General features: G+C 33.4%; 1 protein-coding gene and 1 long non-coding RNA gene across 4 annotated transcripts; one reads left to right on the top strand and one right to left on the bottom strand.

Moving 5' to 3' along the window:
* Positions 1 to 96: 96 nt before the first annotated feature.
* Positions 97 to 5,865, bottom strand: LOC110107765. The gene is made up of 5 exons (XM_020838138.2): positions 5,305 to 5,865; positions 4,087 to 4,185; positions 1,908 to 1,952; positions 798 to 935; positions 97 to 695 (listed from the first exon to the last, which is right to left on the bottom strand). Exons 1-5 carry the CDS (start codon positions 5,713 to 5,715, stop codon positions 321 to 323), a joined length of 1,068 nt encoding a protein of 355 aa, XP_020693797.1. The 5' UTR covers positions 5,716 to 5,865; the 3' UTR covers positions 97 to 320.
* An 8,905-nt stretch (positions 5,866 to 14,770) lies between these two features.
* On the top strand, positions 14,771 to 20,736 carry LOC110107817. Of its 3 annotated transcripts, none has more exons than XR_002304406.2 (4): positions 14,771 to 15,053; positions 15,171 to 15,309; positions 19,734 to 19,816; positions 20,675 to 20,736. It is a non-coding gene; the product is annotated as an uncharacterized LOC110107817 (long non-coding RNA). The 3 variants fall into 3 exon arrangements; XR_003700411.1 differs by having other exon boundaries at positions 14,771 to 14,959; positions 20,675 to 20,732; XR_003700410.1 differs by lacking the exon at positions 20,675 to 20,736 and having other exon boundaries at positions 19,734 to 19,817.
* Positions 20,737 to 23,014: the final 2,278 nt, after the last annotated feature.

Below are 23,014 nucleotides of genomic sequence, written 5' to 3'. Positions count from 1 at the left end.
TAGACCCAACTGTTTTACTTTTATCTATTATTTTATGCTACTTCCCCATTCGAAAGCCATGGAAAAATGCAAAGCAATAAATTGTTTGCTAGTAGATGATGAACACACGCAACTAGTTCCATTGAACACTCACAAGAAGCTGCAACTTCCCTTTCTTTTTCCTTTGGAATACTTGCAAGTAAACCATTGAACCTTCCAACTTCAGAAGAGAAAAATGGAAAAGCATAAAAAAAATGTTTAGTCAGCAAAAAGCCTCAACGCCTACAACAACATCATACAGTTTGTCTCTCATTTCCTTTTATAATGTGAAAGAAACAAAATCAGCTAGAGCCAGAGTTTGCATTGCTTCCAAGATTGAGGTCTCCATTGTTTGTGGAAATGCGTTTGATTTTCAAATCAATTGGTTTCTCTAACACTGATACATTAACACTATTCCATGTATCCGATTTGGTTGGAAGTCCAGCAATTTTCTCAGCAATCTCCATATCTTCGGGAAGGACAGAGCCAAAGATGGTATATGCTCTTACCCATTCATGGTGATTAGCCAAGCTGATGAAAAACTCTGGGCCTGCACCAACCCAAGCAACAGAGCCTCTTTTGATTGTGGGGCAAGCTTCTACAGGTATACCTTTGAAAGGAAGACCTTCGGCTTCCAGTGTTCCTTGAATAAGGGCGTAAGGGGGGCCAAAGGAAGCCTACAAAGGATTGAATCCAGTACAAATGGAACGTTATTAAAAAAATTTGTAAGATGATACAGTGCCAGTATTGTGGAAACTGGAAAGAGAATTGAGCAGCACCTCTGTTATGTGGTTTCCTACAGGATCCCATGAGTGTCCCCGTCCCTCGGCACGGTAAATTCGGCAACCGGCACAGTGTCGAGCTCCCAGTAATTCAACAATGTAAGCGACGGAGTGTGGAGCACAATCGGGGAAAAGCTGTTTTGATGTTAATATGTCAGTAGAGATAAATACCAAATATATCAGTTGAGTTCGTTTAACATCTTATTTCATGATTATAAAGAAACTTGAAAAGCCTTGAACAGATTATCTAACAACAACAACAACAACAACATCAAGCTTTTGTCCCACTATGTGGGGTCAGCTACATGAATCCTTTTTCGTCATTTTGTCTGGTTAAAAGTCAAATTCTCATTTAAATCTAATAAAGAAAGATCATTTCTAATATTTTCTAACCAAGTCTTTTTAGGTCTACCTCTACCTTTCTTAACATAGTCAAATCTAATAACTCAACTTTCCTAACCGGGTCATCGGAAGGCCTCCGTTTAATGTGACCAAACCATCAAAGGCGACTCTCTGTAATATTATATTCCACTGTAGCAACAGATTATCTAAAAAATAGAAAATTTTCAGGCTTCTACGCTTATATTCACCTAAGCCGGATTACTCAGGTAACAATGTGAACTTGAACCGGATCCAGAAAGTTATGAAATCATATCAATTATGGCGTAAATTTTTCGGACAAAATCTCTCTTTCATTGAATTGAGTTCCCTTAACTTTGAGTGACTAGCCTTATCTAGTTAAAGAGGATCGGCCAAGTTCTCTGTAATCCAATTCCCCAAGAAATTCTCTAAAAACTAACTTCTCTCCCGATTCTCGCATTCAGCCTTTATTCAATTCTCAAGTAAGATCTGGATTATTATCCACGAACATTATGGATCCAACAATCCCATAAATGTTAAGGTTGGACTCCTTGACACAGTTCAAGTTTGAAGAGAGATGAACTCAAAATAAATAGAAAATTATCATTAATCAAGTTCTTAAGTATTATCTTAGAATAAACAAGGGGTATGCTTTATATAATATGACAAATAAGAATTTCCTGCCACGATAAATAGCAAACAAAATTTATCAGGTTAAAATTAATAAAATATTTATCTAACGCTTACTTTAATATGAATGTTTCCGTATTCTGTTTCCAAGCTAACAATGCCCTGCATGATAAAATATAGTAAAATAGAATAAGAAATTGTCACTGTGGAAAAATTTTATCAGAAATGCAAAGGTAAGGATCATGCTTGTTGCAATACTGACTATAGCTAACAGTCCTTTCACAGAAATAACATAATAAAATATTAATAAAGAAATCAAGTGGGAATAGAAAGTCAATAATCCAAAAAGTCCAAGTACTGTTAGGAATTCAAACCATTGCAAGTACAGAACTTTTTTTTTTAAAATTTTTTCGGGTGGTTTATGGGACTCGAGCTAGGGTTAGTGGGAGGAATTCCTTGCCATTCACCACTGTGCCACACACTCGCCTCCAAGTACAGAACATTACAAGGGTGGGGTATAACTTGCAAGGACTTCGAAGAAATGAATCTCCCTAGGAATTGATGTAGGTATCCATTAGTAGTCATATATTCTTAATCTTAGAAAGATAAAAAGTTCAAACCCTTCGTTTTCTTGTATCCACTTATTCAGATAGTGACAAATCATATCCTTAACTGGAGAAGGGGATTTTTGATAAAGTCAACACCAAATAGTTTGGGGCAAGTTTAAAAATTACTGGTCATGATTGCCAAGCTTTTTCATCCAAGATACGAACAAAGTGCTTGCACTATTGCATCAACTTGTTATAATGGAAGAAAAGTAATGTTTGTCATCAGTTAGAAAATGGACATCATGCAAATCAAGATACTTGGAGATAAGAGTTTCAGATTTGGCAATCCTCTATTAGTTTGTGTAGAATCTAATTGTGTCTATCAATCGGATTGTTCTATTGCCTCGGACTTTAATTATATTTCTCGTGCTCATTGGGAGGTTGGGGGTACCCTCTACTTGGGTTCAGACACTTTGCACCCAAAAATTTCTTTTTCGTACAACGCATTAGCAATGTGTACCCGAGCGCCACGGTGCTACATTATTTGCTGGGAGAAACAACAGAGAGCAAAGCGCTGCAACGTCCTAGATTCAGCGCCGCAATGCTATGTAGTGTCGCAATGTTGCGGGTTTGAGCACCCCAACATCGTTTGATGGACCGATGACAGAGGTTTGAGGGCCGCAACACTCAATCTGGCGCCGCAACACTTAGAGGCGGACTGGACAGTTTGCTTTCTCATTTTTTCTGAAGGGTGGTGTCTCGTGGTGTTATTTAATTACTTTCTCTTGTGTTTAAAGGGTGAGAACATTGCAAAAGTGTAGAGTAACATGGAGAGAGTGAGAGAAAAGAGAGATCTGTATTTATTTCTTCCAATTTTCATAATGAATTTCTTGGTGTGGCGTGGCTCCGTGGTTTTTTCTCAATTTTGAATTTTTACGCGTCAAATCCTGATGTCCTTTTACTTTCCATTGCTTTTACTTTCTTGTTTGTTTCATTGTGGTGGTTAACTTCCATCTCCCAACATCCCCCACCTATCAATAGTAAATGCATCAATCAAGAACCAACTTCAGAAAAGCGCAAGGCAGATCTTAGCACTAAATCTATCCTGAATGAAAAGATTTTCAGTAAATCATACTGGGAGTAGTTGACTGCAGTAAATGAGGTTATCTATCTTTAAACTGAAAGTTAATAATTTTGCATATTTTACTCAGAATATAGGTGTAAAGTTCATAAAATATAAAAATATTCTGAGAAAAAAAAACTCAGTTTTCAGGTGCAGCAATTGAACAGTTGAGTGAAATATACAAAATATCTCAATCAAATTATTCAATTCTAACAGTTTAGATGGGAAAAAATTTTTGGCTGACACTAAGACCATCTAAATTTTGGTGTGGACAATAAATGACACATTAAGTTGCTACAAAATTTATGAGCCTAAATTACTCCAAGGGTTACATAAAGAAAGGCTTTTTAAGTTCTTTGTTTTTACAAGATTTTCAAATTGGTTCACATTCTTAAGATGCCAAACTTCTCATTGTTTCACTGTAATCCAATGGGAAAGGTCTACCTGATTAGAGATTAATGATGATTCAAATGCATCCTAATTGACGCATAAAATAAACATGAGAAAAGAGTAACGATCACTAAAAAAATTGAACATTTATCCGATGGTGGCTGAAAGCTCAACATAAGTAGCCAGACCATAAAAAAAAAACACTCATCTGCAAACATCAACAAAATTAACGTACCTCTCCCTTTCCAAATATAAGGCCAGAAGTCCAAATAACTTTGTCCCCTGACTCTTGCAAAGCAGGAAGCATGACATCCTTCTGTTTCTTCAACCAGCACTGAGGTGAGAAGAAGACAAATGAAGTTAAGAGCATGTGAATATCAAAGCCCTACATGGGATCCTGGTTGGGTACCCATTGGGTACCCACGCTTTGTGCTGGCGGGCTTTGCCCACCCATACCCACCTATGGTGACTTTTGGTATGTTATACCCACCCACACCCATCCACTTTCCATGCTTCTTGAATACAATCTTCCGCGGATTAATGGCCTTGAGGTTTGTTGCCCTTTTCTTTAACTACAAACTTTCAAGTTACATATCAAAATTTATCATGGTCGCAGCACGGTTCAGTGTTGCACACTACATAATAAGGATTACTGTAATATACTGCATGCATATGGTGAGTAGTAATGTAAATCAGTTTGTCCCCTGATGTTGAGTACCCACCCATACTTACCCACAAGGCCATGAACATACCCATACCCACCCATGTCCATTGGGTATGGGTGGGTACATGGGTGGGGGTGGGTATGGGCACCCAATGCAGGGCTCTGGTGAATATATTAAAATGCATAACAAAAATTATAAAGTAGAACCATCTTCAGCTACTCCCATCCTCCTCCGGAATAATAATTTCATAAACAATATCAAATCAAGCAAGCACACATACCGAGAAGTCCAATGAACATACAAACTAACAATCAAATAACTTCATCTCAAATATACATCCCATAATCAGTTGATGTTTTACAATAGTTGAAGATCAATCAACAAAATAATGGAATGACAGTGCCCCCGGAAAAATAAATTGTTAAAATGCGTAGCAATTTTCTCTGACTTCCACGGTCTTATGATTATCTTCCCCAGAGCCAAAAACAACGAAACATATCAAATTTTGTAAAACGGATTAGAAAATTTGGATCTACCAACAGAAAACCACACAACAAACCCAATAACCCATGAATGTTATGCATTTCTACTTTTCATTATATATGTAGGCATGAATAGGGTCGGAAAAGAGGTAAAAAATAATAATTAATTAAAAAGGAAGCATAAAGAAACTAGATAATCCACCAAGATGCAACGCCAAAATGCCGCAAACTTTATCATATCCAAGGACATCAGAATAAATCAAATTGTCAAAAAAGGGCAAGTGAGAGAAAATTGCTAAAGTTTACCTCCCCGAATTTCTCTCGGCATCGTTCTCTGTCCCCGCAGAACACCCACGAATCGCACAAGCAAGGTCCATCCACGCCACCGCACATGGCTTTGCATGCTTGGCAGCACTCTCTCGAGGTATTGAACTTGTGATCGGTTCCCCATTTTACAGCCGACCCCCATAATTCCAAATGCTCTAATCCTCGGCAGCACTCCCCCATATCTTCACCCTCAACCTCTGCATCAACTCGTTCCAGTCTCGCTAAAATCGTTGATGAACCGCCGTCAGACGACGCGGTGTCCATCGGATGGCGCATGACCCACGACGAAACCGTGTAAACGAGGATGCAGGAGGTAACGGAGAGAAGGACGGGGATCAAAACCGAGCGCCGACTCCCACTGCCTGACTGGTCGCTCTGCTTCCTTCCCATTGAGGAAATGGCAGAGAGGGAGAAACAAGGGTTCTGGTTGACTAGACCTTGCAGACGGATTCTGAAGACGACGATATCGGTATTCTCACCTAACTCGATAGGGCAGCAGCATCACGATCAGAGTCAATGCGAAATATCAGGCTCGAACTCCATTTGAGTATTTCGATCAACATTGTTGATCCGGATTTGGATGAGAGAAGTAAACGGTTGGAATTGGGCGCAGTTTCTTTGCCATGCTGTCTATGTTCGGATCTTACAGTGTTTTTAAGGGGAAATTATTGGGTTCGGACGACGCCCGGAGTCCAATAAAAATGCGTCACATCACTTCCTATTTAGTATTGAGCTCGGTACTTCATAGTATAAAACAATTATGAGCTCGGTACTGCTCCGTACCGAGCTCAGTACTACTCCGTACTGTGAAGTACCGAACGTAAGCTTTGTCCAATGTCCAAACCCAATAATCTCTCATCCCGATGAGAGTTAATGCAAGATATCAAGGTCGAACCCCATTTAAGTATTTCGATCAACACTGTTGATCAAGATTTGGATGATAGCAGTAAACGACTGGGAATTGGGCGCAGTTTCTTTGCCATGCTGTCTAAGTTTGGATCTTACAGTGTTTTTAAGGGAAAATTATTGGGTTTGGACACCAGACGACGTCCAGAGCCCAATGAAAATGCATCACATCACCCCCTATTTAGTACTGAGCTCACAGTACCGAGCAATTATGAGCTCGGTGCTGCTCAGAACCGAGCTCAGTAGTGCTCGGTACTGTAAAACACTGAACTCTGTACTGCTCAATATTGAGCTTAGTACTGCTCGGTACTGTGAAGTACCGAACGTAAGCTGAGTTCGGTGTCCGAACTCAATAATCTATCATTTTTAAGTGGGTCCAATTAAATGCAAGTTTTGAAGTTTCTGAGGTGGATCCCTCTTTTAGATCAGTTGGGATTAGTCAAGCTGCCAAGTGCCAATGATCGTTCTAAAAAAAATCAGATCTTATAGATTTCATTTGTTTCGGTTCCTTTCCTAGTTCCTTGTTAAAATTAGTCCAATAATTCATATTTTTTAATTTCAACAGAGTTTGATTAAAAATTTTATTAAATTTGAAACTAATATTTGGTTCGAATTTCTTATTTTTTTTAACAAAATTTTACTTAAATTAATAAAAAGTCACAAAAATTCTATATCAAAGTCCAATTAAATTTCAAAAGCATGTATTATTGATAAGTCATCACAAAATTAGCTTAATCGGGCACGAATCTCGAGGCAAAAGCTAGTTGGAGACTCTTACTTAAGTAATTAATTGTAATCTGTTCCCCCCTGGAGGTGATCCAGTCCTTTGTAACCAATTCAAAATCTAGTGGAATCATTTTCAACTGGGCTAGGCCTCGTGGTTTTTTCCCTTTTAAGGGTTTTCCACGTAAAAAATCTTGTGTTCTCTGTGTGTGCTAGTTATACGTACAACACTAAGACGTAGAATCAAGTCTCTATCGCCGCGTAATTTCTAGCCCGCAACAATTATAATCTTAATTTAAGTATTTTAATAGTTTTTATAAAAAATAATAGAAATCACCGCACGATAGTTTCTTGAAATATAATTTGAAAAGACAAAATTATTTTTAGTATTTTGATAAATAATGGGCGGTTGCTATGATTAAAAGTTTACTTTTATGAAATAAAAAAATAATTTTATAGTGAATGTGGTTAGAAAATTATCTTTTATTATTTATTATTTTATGAAGAGAAAAATCCCAAATTAAATATCAACTAAAAATTATATATCAAATTAGGCTGTTGTTTTGTTTAATTAGTCAATTATTTAACTATACTGATTAATATTAAAAAGAATTTGTGTAGTTATGATTATTAATGGGATGTAGATAAGACGAACGTTAATTAGATGAAGATTGTGACGCCCCATAATTTAATGGAATGTTTAAATTACTAAACTTAAATTTTAACTCAACCACAATATGCAATAAATCAAAGCTAAATATAAAATTCAAAACCATACCAATCTAAACATCCTTTAGTTTCATTTCATAATATATATATATACACATACAATAATCCAATGAACATATGATCTATACATATAAAAAAAACTAAAATTGGATTTCAAAATGCCTAAAAAAGTATGCTCATGACAATTCTTACAAAACCCCAGAATCTAATTTGGAAGACTTATTCTTTTATTTTTCAATATATATGACAACCAGAGCTATCTAAATTTTTTATTAATATAGATATCAGCGAAAACAAAACTATCAATCAAAATAGCACTATATATATACATATGTATTCATTTTTCAAAAATCATATACACAACTCAATATATATACAATCATATCACAACTAATTTGTCAAGTGTACAAAAAAATAACTAACATAAAAAGAACCTAAATATAAAGGAATCTTAATCAACCTCACTCCTGAATATATTTCATAATCTGAAATTATTTAACTACATATAATAAGCTCAAGAGCCCAACAAATCACTAAAATCTTAGAATTGAATTCAAAGCATGACAAAGAATCATTATGCATGTCATCAGTTAATTCATAAAATTAATTCTCATATGATTAAGAATCTGTATAAAAATAATAAAATTCACATATAGTAGCAGTAGAATTCAAAAACAGTAAAATAGTATAGTACAAATGCCAATAAAATAGTACAATAGGGAAACCAATAAACCAATATGAGTTTCGAATCAATAAAAAAGTTGTTGTATTTATTATCTATAAGTAAATAAAACGTATAAAGCAGTAAAATCAAAGCATCAGTAAAGATTATCGGAATCATATCAATGTAATAAAATATTATAATGATGTACATATATTATCAAGTTATTCTATATCAGTATTTTAGTCACATACTCAGTATACAACGTGCTTAATATACTAATATTAGTACAATGAATTAATAGTAGTATCAAATAATATTAATGTCCATATCGAGAATAATGTTGGTGCAGCGTCGTTAATAAGTGTGGTGGCAATAACAGATTGATTGACTTAGTGGGCCAACAGGTTTTCTTTTAAATATTATGATTTGGTGTTATCCTTTACTTATTCATGATGTACTGATTGAGAGTTATAAGGAGATGATTACTGTGCCGACGGACAAAGAGTGACGACTTTTTTTACTAAGCCAATGATTTACTAACATTGTTACGATACTGAAAAATATCGTAATAACTATAATTATTACTTGTTTAGTATGACTACTGAAATAAATATTATTGAGGCATTATTTATATTATTGTATAGATTTATTATTAGTAATATTACTAATTTATTTTTATAAAAAGCATGGTATATTCATTCAGCATGTGACTAAGATATTAATTTAATGATGATATAAAAAAATTAGATAACATGTATACATTTTTATATAATTTTTATTACATTGATTTGATTTCAATAGTCTTTATTGATATTTAATCTAATTTTTGTACTAATTGATATTATAGATACGACGAATGTTTTATAGATTTCAGACTCATGCTGGTTTACTGTTTTAATTAATAACTTATGTACCATAGTGTTTTAATGTTTATATATTATACTACTGCTATATTTGAATTTTACTATTTATGTACTAATTCAATGATCATATAATATAAATGTTATAACTTGATTATTGACATGCATATTGCTCATTCTCCGTGCTCTGAATTTTAATTATAGGTTTTGGCGACCTGCTGAGTTTTTTAGCTCATTATATGTGGTTAAATGATTTTAGATTTGGACAGAGGATATTAGGAGTGTGAGGTTGGTTATAATTTCTTCAGATTCAGGTTCTTTTTTATTTTAATTATTCTTTTATACTTAGGACATGATAGAGATATAATGATTGTATAGATCCTGAGTATTATATATGATTTTTAAAAATGAATATAGATGTGCACATTGATATTTTGAATATAAAATCTTTTTTCTTATTTATTACTGATAGATGATATTAAATAGCTCTAGTTGTTATTTATTATAACAACACTTTAAGACTTTTAAAAAACTTATATGAAAATTAGAATTGCTTCATTTGTTTAATACACATATAAATCATTAAAAAAATAAATAAAAAATTGATTTCTTATAGTTAAAATGTTCGGATTAAAGCAAACATTACTTAAATATATAAATATTTACATGGTGAAAATATCATAAAACCCAAGAAAAATATTTTTTTCTATTACTTATTTTAAAATCACTAAAATTAGAATCAGAGATAGATGTTTATAAGTCTACCTCATGTTCTACAAAATTCTCAAATGGCCATGCAGACAAAACCCTAGCTATGACCTCTGAATCTCTCTCCTCTTTTTCTCATCTCCATCTCCTTCTCTGGCAATAGGGTTAGGGTGAGGGTGTTAAAATGGATTTATACATTTTATTAAATAAACATCATTTTGATTTTTGGGTCTAGCGTCGTTGTGCTTAGTTAGGATATTTCAAGTACTCATTGATCTCTCAAACTCGAGAGTTGAGCACTGCGGTGGTGCCACCCATTGCCATAACACTCCCCTAAATCCTCTTCTTAAATAGAGAGGATAATATGATGGCATTGCCTCTCATAGCATTGCAACGCTCCAAGGATACTTTGGCTACTTATGATTTCATCTTTCCCAATTCAAAACCTTGGCTTATTTATGGTTAATCAAACACTATATGATTTATAATGAATAACCAAATCAAAATTAATCCAAGATTCATTCTAATTTAAGTTAATTACCAAAGTTATGGGACAATGTGTGTTACAAAGGAGTAGTTGGTGGTGTTTGATTGAAAACCTAAAACTTACTTAGTTTGCAAGTCCTCTCATATCCCTAATAGTCATCATTTTAGGGTGATGCATCTAATGTTGATGTTCCGAAAACTATTTTTTTTTAGAGATGGAAGTTAAAGGAAAAAAATGATAAAAAACCATCCAAAGTTGTTTTATCGACTTTTAGAGCCTCCACTCAAAACTCTAATTGAACTCCTCCCTTTAACACATTACCTCCTCAAAATGAAAATCTATTCTATTCTTTCCATCACTTGCTCTCACTAGGAACAATCCACTCTTTCCCAATTTGAAATGGACTATTTGCCCCTCCCACTTCATCTTCCCTTTAAGGCTCCTTCAATTCTTCCTTGGGATTTGTGGATTATCAAAGTTGTCCCTATAAAGCCCCACATAACGGGTTTTATTGTATTATATACTTCATATAAATACAATTTTTTATCCCAGTTCCATAAATATAAGGCATTCAGGGTGACGACAGAACCTATGAACCCTAGCTCCGTGTAATGTGAGAGGCATTCAAGGTGATGGCAGAGCCTCTAAATGCAAGAATTTGATGCCCTTTTATAAAATTTACCTCATTATCATTCTTAATTCTAAATTTTCTCTTGAACACTTATAAGGTTTCTTTGTAGGTAGAAGAATTAAAACATTTAGTGTACGAACCTAAAATTTAGTGATGAAGATTGTTATAAAAACTTTGATAATGGTCAACTTGAAGGATATTGGCTGAAATGGAATTCTATGAAGTTTCATTTAAATCTTATTATCATGATTCTATCTCCATTCTATCTAATACATGACTTTTCATTACTGCACTTTACACGTGTAATTTTGCATTTAAATTTAACATGGAAATTCCTTAAGAAGTCACAAACTTTGTGTACATAGTAATTAATTCTAATTAGATTCTTATGGGCGATTTTAACAGTATAAGATCGATAAATTAATGTGAACGTTTGGGAGATGTGGCTTTTTAAAAATTTTAATTTTAATATCTTCATTTACAAACTAATATTACTTGATTTAGATAGCAATGGGCTCTCTTGTTCCTATTTTGATAATCAAGAGAATAATCCTATCCAATTTAAATTGGATAGAGCCTTAGTGAATACTAAATGCCAAATGGAAGGACCTTTTCCTCCTTTCTCATATAAGGTTCTCTCTCCTCATTGTTGTGACCACTCGTTATAATTTCTACAAGTAATATTTTTAATGTATAATACAAAATTTCTCTTTAAAAGTTTTTAGACACATTACATTGGGTATGATAATGCCATTAAGAATGGATTGAATACTTTTGAAGAGGCGATACAATTCTTATGCTTTGGACTAAGCACAAGATTATCAAATTGAGGCTTAAGAAAGGTACTTGATACAATTCTCATGATATTTTCTCCAACTCTTTTGAACTCATAGATAAATAAACTCAAAATTATGCAACTCGTCAAAATGTAATATTTCATTGGGTTAGGTCATTATAAAGTTAACGCCTATCATTTGTTGTTAAGAGATTTTACCACTGGTGATGAGCCCCACACTATCCATGGGACATTGCAACAATTTTTTTTTTTGTTTATCCTAGCCAACACACAGGTAGATTGAGTTGGCGACCTAAAGACAGGCTTATCCATACACTAGTAATTAACTCTAATCATATGTACTCATTATTGATAAGAATAAAGAATATTCCTAGATAAGTTTTAATAAAGATTGAATTAGCACCCCTCTCAAGAAAAAATATAAATAACAATTCTCATTTTTTATGTTATTAATACGTACAAAATTTAATAAAAAGCATTAATTCCTATGTTAATCAGCTCTTGGCCAATCTTATAAAAAATGAATATCCCCTTAGTTTCTAAAAGCCAATATCAATTATATTATTCTTCATATATCACCAAATCAAGAGAATCCTATTATTATTATTATTATTTTTAAAATACCAGACAACTATACTCCTTCAAAATAGTACTTACAATTTAACTTGGACTAGGTTAAACTATTCATGGTTTGAACTAAATCAAATACATATTTCCTTTCTCTCTTCCTATCTATTATGTACATCCAAATGTGCATATATTGAATAAATCAATGAGGTTGGAAAAGTCAAAGAAATATCTCTATGTGAGAAGGGCACTCACCCCAATCACAAGTGCACTCGCCCATACATATTCAGACACGACAATCACACCTAAATCGCTTGATCATCTCAGATACTTATCAGATACACATCAATCGATATCAAAGATAGTTGTCCATGTGTACCTATATAACTCGCTAGATTCACCTCAGCTAGGATAAAATGGCAAACACATCACAAATTTCTCACATGCTCAATTATTGTGTTTGAAGCTCTCCACCTATACATGAGACAACTCATGGGACCACAACACATATGAAAGCAAATTCTTTTGGCCTTTACCACCAATACACTGTTCAACCTTACAAAGTGGCAAACATGAAAGGAGACTTTTCTTTCTTTGAATAACAACAGTAGTAAACTAAAAAGAAATGATCAGTTGGTTGATTTTGGCAACCAAACAGCTATTTTTTTGCTGTTTGCTGTTATATTTGTACAAAATGGGGGACATGCTAAGTGTGCCCTTGTTTTGTTTATTTGAATAAAATGTTCGTGGCATAGATGATCTCTTTCTTTGTATGGAAACACAACTCTTAGCCACATGATTTTTATTATTCTTTTTATTGTGCGCTGGTCATTTGCCTAAACATTATTCGCATTTTACTTTGTTTTAAGATAAGATTCAAGTCTCATCACCATTTAAGTAAGATCATATATACATATTTGTGCATAAAATTAGAATTATTATATTGGAAGTATACTTGAGAAGGTTTACATAGCTTAAAACTTAGGATAAATTACGCTTAAAGCTCCTAAATTTTGGTATGTATTTAAACAAATTACTATGGCTTCATTTAGGACGACTTTCTTACTGCTTTCTAAAACAATTTTTTAGTATAAACATTTTTTGAACTAAAATTTTTTATACTAAAAAGCTGCTTTAGAAAGCATCAAGAAAGCCGCCCCAAATGAAACCTATATCTCTCAAGATATTATCGGTTTATATGTAGATTTATGTTACAAACTTAGGATAACTATTTATAAAATTAAATATTAATTATATATAGGTTTTATAAAACTAAGTCTTCATTTGAGACAACTTACTTACTGCTTTATTTTTTAGATCTTAATATTAGTTTTTATTTGATCAATGATTTCAAAAAATTTTTGTGCTAGAAAGTTGTTTTCTATAACAACTTAAAAAAAAAAACCTTTTTTCACAGTAATTGTATAACCATTTCTACAAAAAACTATAGATATCTCAGACGAACTCTAATGCTATCTTTTAGGATAATTTTTTTATTGTTTGTAAAACTATTGTAGAGGAACTAACCTTTTAAAGCTAAATGTGAAAATAGTTTTTTTGAAAAACATATTTTAAAAGCAACGAAAAATCAATAACCAAATAAAATTATTATTGCGATCTAAAAAGCAAAACAGTAAGAAAAAAGTCTCAAATGAAACCTAAATATTATATCGCTAAATTATAATTATTTATAAAACAAACACTATTATTTTTCAATTGTGAAATTTCCATTTAAATATTAAAGTTCACAATAAAATTTGTTCTCTTAAATTTTTGTTGGCTTTTATCAAATTTCAATTGACATTTTGAAAGGATGATAATTTAATAAATAGAATAAATGTTAATGATATATTTGAAAATTTTTCTAATAAAACATTTGAAAATGATGGATGATTTAAAAGAAGTAATTACAGGGGACATTTAAATATTTGAGGGATTTATCTATATACCACTTTATTTTATGCTATTCTTATATTTATTATCTGAAATTTTAATATTACATGCCTACCATCCATAGAACTAATATGGATGCATGAAATGAAATATTAAAGTTTATATGATGATATGTATGATAAGAATAAAATATATGAGTGATATATTTGATATTAAAATTTTTTATAAGTGATAAGAATGCAATATTAAAGTTTCTGATATTAGACATGTAAATAACACGAAATAAAATATTATTTATGTAAATCTTCCATATTTTTAATGCAATTTTTTTATTATTATTTGACAATAATTCGTACAATAAAATAAAGCTGAAATTTAGTTTGTCTCTATAATTAAATAAATTATTATAAATTTATGCTAATTTTTTTAGTCATTTGTTGACGCGAATATAAATTTGTATCCGGAGCCCCTCGCTAAACTATTTCCCGGAATTACCGATTTTGAAAATTCGGAAGACTTCCATAAACAGCCATGGTGACCCCGCCGAATTCTCGCCGTCGGATCTGCGCTCCTCGCTTGACGGCACGCCGCCTTCTCCCCGCCTCTGTAGCTTATATATAATCCCGCGTGCGTAAATTGCGCTGCTGATTACCGCGTTAAATTCCGTTTTGTGAGTTCTTTCTCTCTCCCCTTCCCTTTTCACTCAAGCGCTAGCCTTTGGCTTGCACCGTTAGGGTTACGATTGATCAAGGTTTCTGAACGCGGTATCGCTAATTACTATTTTTGTTTCCATTCATAGTTTCCTTCTGATGGATTCTAATGATCTAGAGGTGTTTTGAGGCATGATATGTGTTCTGATGGGCTTTTGCTTTGTAATTTAGATTGATGTCTTTGCTGTGAACTGCGATTTGGTAGATTAGGACGGGCTATTGCTGTAAATGGGCTGCATTCAATCGAAGAAAGTTAGAAAGCAGCTCCCTGGGTATGAGGATCCGGTTCTTTTGGCTTCTCAAACTGCTTGTAAGTTTCGGATATGGTTTTATTTTGTTGGAATGGTATACTTGATTTCATTTGTTTATTCTGGTTTTGAATTTGAGGGTGCTTGAACCTATTCTCGTTGGTTAGTTCAACATACTTCATGAACTTGTTTTTGAGCAGCAGATATATCTTGATTTATCCCCATTATGTCTTCTAGGTGGCTTACTGGACTTTCTTAACTTTTCAAATAACTCCATGTCTAGCTAGCTTTCTTTGAAACTTTGTTGAGCAGTAAATTGTGGATGGATGCATTATTTATTTTGGCTTTTTTTTTTCGGTTTTTAAGAAAAGAAATATTTGTTAGGCATGTTATGAGGAAAGTTTTTCTCTCTGAATAATCATTGATAGAATATAGGGGCATATAAATAGCCATACATGAAGAAGACAGAAGGAAATAAATTATGAGGGGGAATAATCTAAAGAAGAAAGATATTAAGGCATATCCCTCTAATAAAGCAAAAAGCATTTTTCAAAAATAATAATTCGTATTATAATCTTTCATATGATAAGTGATAACACTTACTCTCATGGTGGGGCTTATGTACCAATGAACTTAAACTTGTTACAAAATATTGAAAATTGAAGAGGTCTTAAAAGTTTTTTGGCCTATTTAACATAACTTTTATCTTAAAAAATTGGATAAAACATGTTTGGTAACTATTTGATTTATTTTTTTGATTTCAAAAGGTGATTAACATATTTTCAGAAAGTGTAGTTTTTAAAAATCCACTTGTGCGAGCAAAAACAATTTAATTCTTGCTTTCCATATGACTAGGTTTCCTCTCATGAAAATACAGCATCTAGTGGCAGTATCATCAATAGACTTAGTATAGTCAACATCAGAGATGTTTTAACATTGAAATAATCATGTTTAGTATAATTGAGACTTTTTCCAAGGATCTTTTCGATATATTTGAAGATACATAGGACAACTTACCAATTTTGTTTGCACAAGTTTGCATGAGTTGACTAACTACCCCAACAACAAATAATATATCTAGTCTAGTGAATATAAGATAGACCAGCTTCCCAATCAACCTTTTCTAGTGAGTATTTATGGGAATGTTAGTAGGTTTGCATCTTAGAAGTTTGGTCTCTTTTAGAACTCAAAAAATTAGTAACATGTTTATCTGAGATAAAGAGACACTTGCTATATAAGAACTTGATTCCTAAAAGATATTTCGGATGGCCTAGGTCCTTAATAAAAAGGCACTTTAACAAATTGTGTTTTATTACAATGACTCATATTTTATCACTTCTTATCAGTAGGATGTTATCAACATAAACAACTAGCATATTAAGCTTGACGAGTTATGTTGAACAAAGATGTGATGATTTGCATGATATCTCTTAAGGTCAAATTTTGCAAGGGTCTTGCAAAATTTATCAAACCAACACGAGGGCCTTGTTTTAGGTCATAGATTACTTTATTGAGTTTACATACTCTAGTCTCCCTGTCATAATCTGGTCCAGAGACTCGAACTAACGAGGCGGGAATGAACAGTCAGATGGTTAAAATATTTCTTTCAAATTCAAACAAATTTATCATCTACATTCTATATAAAAACCGAAGAACTACTAACATAATTTTCACATTTGAACATTTACATAAAGTATATTTTACCTGCTCTTGTTTGATTGCCATCTTCTGTCAATGTATTTTTCACTTTCAGTCATTTTTATTTATCAGGAGATTTACCTAAAAATTTAGTTGAACAGTTTGAGTTTACAAGTAAACTCAGTGGATAATCACATTTGTAGCATAGAATTTTTTTTACATAAAAATAATCATATTCATTTGATTTTTTTTGTAGTCAATATAAATATATATATATATATATATATATATATATTATTTTCATTTCATATGACATAAATTATTTTCTTACATTCTTCAAATAACATATTCTTTTTCCAATAACATTTGTTTATTTTCATTTTTAAGTTATTCATTTTCTCTCTAGATTTAATACAGGAGCATCATCTAAATGTACCAATAAAGTTACAACCATTTTTATGTAATGTGTATGGGTACATTACGTCCCCAATCAATACTATAAGGAGATGAACTCCTTTAATTTCATGCATAAACCTTTTCCTTGTTTTAATACTTTAATTTTGTTATAAGTCTCATTTAGTTTATGTCATTTTTCTTCACTCGTATAGATATATAACACTACATTACCATCTTAGTAATCCATTCATTCTCAATTGCAAATTTAACATTTAACTATTTCAAATACTTAAGCATATTACATTCTATAATAGTCATAAAATGAGAATTCACATTTATATTTCCTTTGCACTACACTATGATCATAATGCTATAACATGCATCTTGTCAGGATGATTGATTTGAGTATAAGTACGCAAGATTTGGAAATTGTTTGCTTATCCAATTAATTAATATCCCGAAGTTTTCAATAATGCTTTTAGTGCTTTATCTAGGTTCATTTGGACTCGGATCGGACTACATTTCACATGGTTGGGTTCGTTTTGTTGAGGCACTCAGTTTAGGGGTGTAAATGAGTCGAGTCGAGTTTTGTCACTATCGAGCTCAGCTTGTTAGTCGGAAAGCGAGCTTGAACTCGAGCACGTCCCCTTATAAACGAGCTCGAGCGGGCTCACGAGCTTTGACACGCTTGAGTCGTTTTACAAAAAAGCTACAACACATCCTTTGACACGCTTGGTTCCTTTCTACAACACATCCTTTAATATTACTTCCTAAATCCAAAAAAGCCGCGACAAATCCTTTCTAAATCCATTTTCCAAAAAAAAAACTGCAGCAAATCTTTTCTATCTCCAAAAAAGCTACAACAATTGGTATCATAGTTGATAAACAAATTTTCAAAAAACTCCTATCAGAATACTTTCTAAATCATTTATTTATTTTTAATATTTTTTAAAAAACTGTATCATTTATTACAAAATATTTATTGGAAGTAAATATATTATATTAATTACTAGTTTTTGAAATATTACTTTGTTTAATTATTATTTTTTTAATATTAGTAATGATTCGAGCCGGCTCGCGAGCTCATGAGCCGAATCTTATCAAGCTCGTGCTCGTGGCTTGATAAGTTCGGCTCGTGAGCTCGAGCTAGCTCGGCTCACTTACACCCCTAACTCAGTTTCGACTAAAGTTTGCTATTTTTTTATTATTATTTTTTATTTTATAAGTTTGCTAAAATTGAAGTTTGAATGGACCTAAATATAATTTTGAAAGTTTTTCATTCAAATATGCATCGAGATTTGTGCCTGAGTAATATATATAGATAGTATATATATATATATATTAGCTTTACATTAATGATGATTAATGTTCTGATTGATGGACGGACAAATTAGTCAACAACAAGGAACTAATCTTACCATGTTTTTGACAAACATGCAAGACACTTTCTCGTGAAATAAAAGGACATTAACTCAACAAAATCCCAAGATGGAAAACTAAAATACTATGCGCCCTTAAAGATAAAAGTTAACCATATTGGTTTGGAATGCACAATCCAATAATAAGGGCGTTTTAGATTCTCGTGGCTGTATTAACTTTTATATCTTCTTTGAAATATTATTGTTGAAGTTGGGGGAAAATGCAATGAGAGGGATAAGAGGAAAAAAAAAAAGGAAATGCGCATGAAAGTTTCCAGCAATGTATGAAATTGGTTTCACGATTTTATTTGCTAGCTTTTGGTCTGCCAAATTGAAATTGCTTGTCATTGAGAAAGTCGAATTAGTAGATCTTCACATGTATTGGTTGCTATGACTTGTGGATATACAGAAGCCTTAGTGTGATGTAATCATATGATTTGACTGAATTTTTCCATTTTATTTCCCATAGGCAAAAGTCGTCAAAATTGGTTTTATGTGTGAACTTGGGCACTACCCATTCAACTTTATTTCAGTTAGGAACATAAAACAATTGTTTGGTGCTTAGAATGTTCATAATTTTTTATCTATGGCATTCAACTATGTCTAAGTCAAGCCTTTGCACAAACTTGTAAAAGACAGAGCTCTAGGTAAATAGTATGATATATAAGCACTGAAACCCTAGTCAGCATGTCATGGGTTCCCTTGCCATTGCGCTGTATACACTTATTCTTGATTGTAAAATGTGTGAGAAAAGTCTATTGCAACTTGGATAGGTCATGGTTGTAAAGTAATAGCTGACTACTAGATGTGCAAATTATTATGGAAACATTGAAGATCATGCAAATAAACCAGAAATCTCAAATTATGATTTGAAAATAAACATGAATGTATTTATCCTTCTTTCTATTGAAGGTTGTCTTTGTTACAGTAAACAGCACCTTAAAGATGAATCTGATACCTCTCCAAAATAATTGCATTATTTGGCAGGAAGGTGCTCTTTTATGATGCTGATTCTAATGCAATTTTTTTTGCAGTTAGTGTCAGTGAAGTTGAGGCACTCTTTGAGTTGTTTAAGAGCATTAGTGCCTCCGTGATCGATGATGGTTTGATAAACAAGGTGATCAAGTAGAAGCTATTGTATGATCTCTTTGTTATTTGTTTACATTTTAATTCTTTGTACGTTTGAGCAAATTAAGCCATTTTTTAGTCTTCCTTTTAAGTATGGCTGATATGCAACTTTGAATGATTTTATATTACCTGTTTTGGTGGTCAGGCCAACGGGTTAGGCTGACATGCAAGGAAGCTTTACATTATTGAATAGGAAATTGGGCTCACAAATGTAAACTAGCTCTAGTTTTACACGCATGCATATATGCATGAATGGTTGGATGGGAGAAGGAGGTGAGGGAAATGAGGAAGAGAGGAAGAGGGAGGGGCCTCACACTTGTATGGTACTTATGCGTGGATGGTTAAATGTACGGGAGAGGGAGGGGTAGGGTAAGTGGAATGGAGAAGAGAAGTGAGAGGGCAGGAGTGGGAAGGTGTATGGATGGGATGGGGGGGGCATGGATTACAAGAAAATTATTCTAAACTAACATATTTTTAAGTTATTCCATATTTTATTTTTAATTTTTTTATTTAATTATTAGGATTATCCATATTTTAAAATTAGATGATAGAATTTTTATGAGTTAGATTTTATTTCAAATTAGTTTGAATTTAGCTTGTAACTATATTCCTATAAATAAGATTGAATAGATATTTGAATTAGTAAATTATGAATGAAAATTGAAAGATCCACTCTTCACTCTCGTAGTCAACGCCCATCATGCAATTCCCGTTAGCTCTCACCTACTGTGTATGGCACAATTCCCAAGAATTCAAGGTTTTTCTCTCTTACAGCATGCATCCCAAGTCGTAACATAGCCAAAAGTTTTGTTCTCTCCTGGAATGAATCCCTAAGCCTTATTTATAGGTGAGATCAAAGAAGAATGCAAATTAGAAAGAAGGAGAAGAAGATTAAAAAAGAAATTCATGATCAAGGGTCCTCCAGTAAACCGGTATCATATCAAATATTCCTTTACATCCTTATTTGTCCTAGGTTTGGTTTAATTTGATTGTTTTCAAATTCAAGAAAGAGTTTACTTATAATGTGGAGCTTGTTTAAGAAGTATAATAATGAGTTGACTTTGTCCTTGTTATAATATGCCTGTAAATAACCTTTTTTTTGTTATAAGATAAAATAGAATTCTACAAAATCCTCTCTCCCTCTCCCTGACATACTCAGCGGCCCTTGTAGGGACTTAACAATAGCTATTTTCAGCTCTGCCAACAATTGTCCAAAAGAATTCCACACAACTGTAGTCTTTGCCGCTACCTCTTATAGTACAGAGAGCCACCAATCAGCCTCCAGCTTGTACTATAACTACTACCATTATCTCCAAAAAATTTCTAGGTTCAAGTTGTGACTGTTATAGGGAGAAGTAATTTCAATATATTGCTAGAGCAGCAAAGTAGAGGAAGAGAAAGCAAGAGTCTGTTGTTGTTTAGTAAAAAAAAACAAAATCAACGCCAGTGCTTTTTGTGTTAGCAATAAAAAGTCAAAATAAAAGGAGTGGGGGGATGTGGGGACATCTATATCAAGAAACCAACACTATGGTACCTTATTTTATTGGTAGACCATTAATTTTCCTCTCCAAAGTATTCAATAGGTTTCCGGCGGATTTACGGTTTCTGGCATATTTACGACGGAATTTCTGTCGCAAACAACGATACGGCGCATTTTCATGGGATTTGTGGCGGAAATATCCGCCAAAATTTATGACGGCAATTCCTCCACAAACCCGATGCAATTGACGGCGAATATTTCCGCCGCAAACCTGTCATAAATTGCGACGGGCATAACCGCTGCAAATAACAGTGGCATTCTCGCTGCAAATTCGCCACAAATAGCGGCCTATAATTATAACAAACACATCATTTTTTGGAGTTTAAATCCGTCACAAAATATTTGCGATGGATTGTGTTTGACACAAATATTTTTCCAACGCGACTTTTAGCATCAGAATATATTTCGCCTCAAAGCATATTTAGCTGCGGATTTTGTTTGTTTTGCGGCGAATTTGTGCGTTGGAAGAGGCTGACTTTCCTATAGTGTAGAATGAAGATTAAATGAAAAATGTTGATTATGACAAAAATAAGATTATAAACATTAATAATATGGTCATCAATAGCATGATAGAGAGAGAGAGAGTGGTTTGGGTACTCAATCAAATCACACAGAGGCATCTTGTATTGAGAAAATGGTGAAGCGGGATCCGAGCGTGAGGGAAGAAGCAGAGAGAAGAAAGGGAAAAACAAAAAAAGAAATCTTATTTCTCTACTTGATGTTTACATCATTTTGATCTATATATACAAACCGAGAAGAAAGCTATATGGCAATTTGTACAAAAATAGATAAAGTAAATATGTTGTTGTTGGTTGTATAGCTGATGTTTAGTTGTAATACTCCCACTCAAGATGCATTGTATATGTTATTGATGGACATCTTGAAATAAGTGTTGAGGGAGGTCCATGAGGTAAATGTTTGGTAAATATGTCAGCTAGTTGATGCGAGGACCGTATTGGTATGGGCTTGATGGAACTATCAATGACTTTGTCTTGAATGAAGTGGCAGTCAATTTTGATGTGTTTAGTTCATTCATGAAAAGTTGGGTTAGTGGCTATATGGAGTATGGACAACAACTTGATGATCACAAAATATAAGAGTTCGAGTTTGTGTGTGCACCTCTAAGTCTTTTAAGAGTTAACCTATCCAAGTTAATTCACTAACTATTGTGGCAAGAGTACGGTACTCTGCTTCAGGTGAAGAGCAAGAAATAGTGTTATGCTTTTTGTATTTCAAATATACCAATGACTCTCTGTTGACCTCCATGTAAAGACCAAACGAGAAGAGCAGAAATTCTGCATACCTCGTTCGATCAAAGAGATCCCAAAAATCCCGCTGAAATCTCGCCTGTCTCTGCTAAATCCCGCAAATCTCGCCATATCACTGTAGACGCGGCGCAGTTCGCGTCTGTCTCCGCGAATCCTTCGTCTAATCCTCGATCGAGCCCCGTTCGCCTCTATAAAATGAAGCCGAACCCGCTGGCTTGCTCCCCGATCTTCTCAGCTCCACACACGACTCTCGACTTTCTCCCATTCGCTACTTCTCCTTCTCTGTCCCGAAACTCCTCTTCCATTCCCGACCTCTCAGGCCGCCGACCTCCGCCAAAGCCTCGCCCTCTTCTTCCTAAGCCGAGAGAGAGAGAGAGAG

Source organism: Dendrobium catenatum, unplaced genomic scaffold (genome assembly GCF_001605985.2).
Source record: "Dendrobium catenatum unplaced genomic scaffold, ASM160598v2 fragScaff_scaffold_390, whole genome shotgun sequence".
Classification (NCBI taxonomy): Eukaryota; Viridiplantae; Streptophyta; class Magnoliopsida; order Asparagales; family Orchidaceae; genus Dendrobium; species Dendrobium catenatum.
Note: the sequence above shows the minus strand (reverse complement) of the source record. Positions and strands in the feature narration are given on the sequence as shown.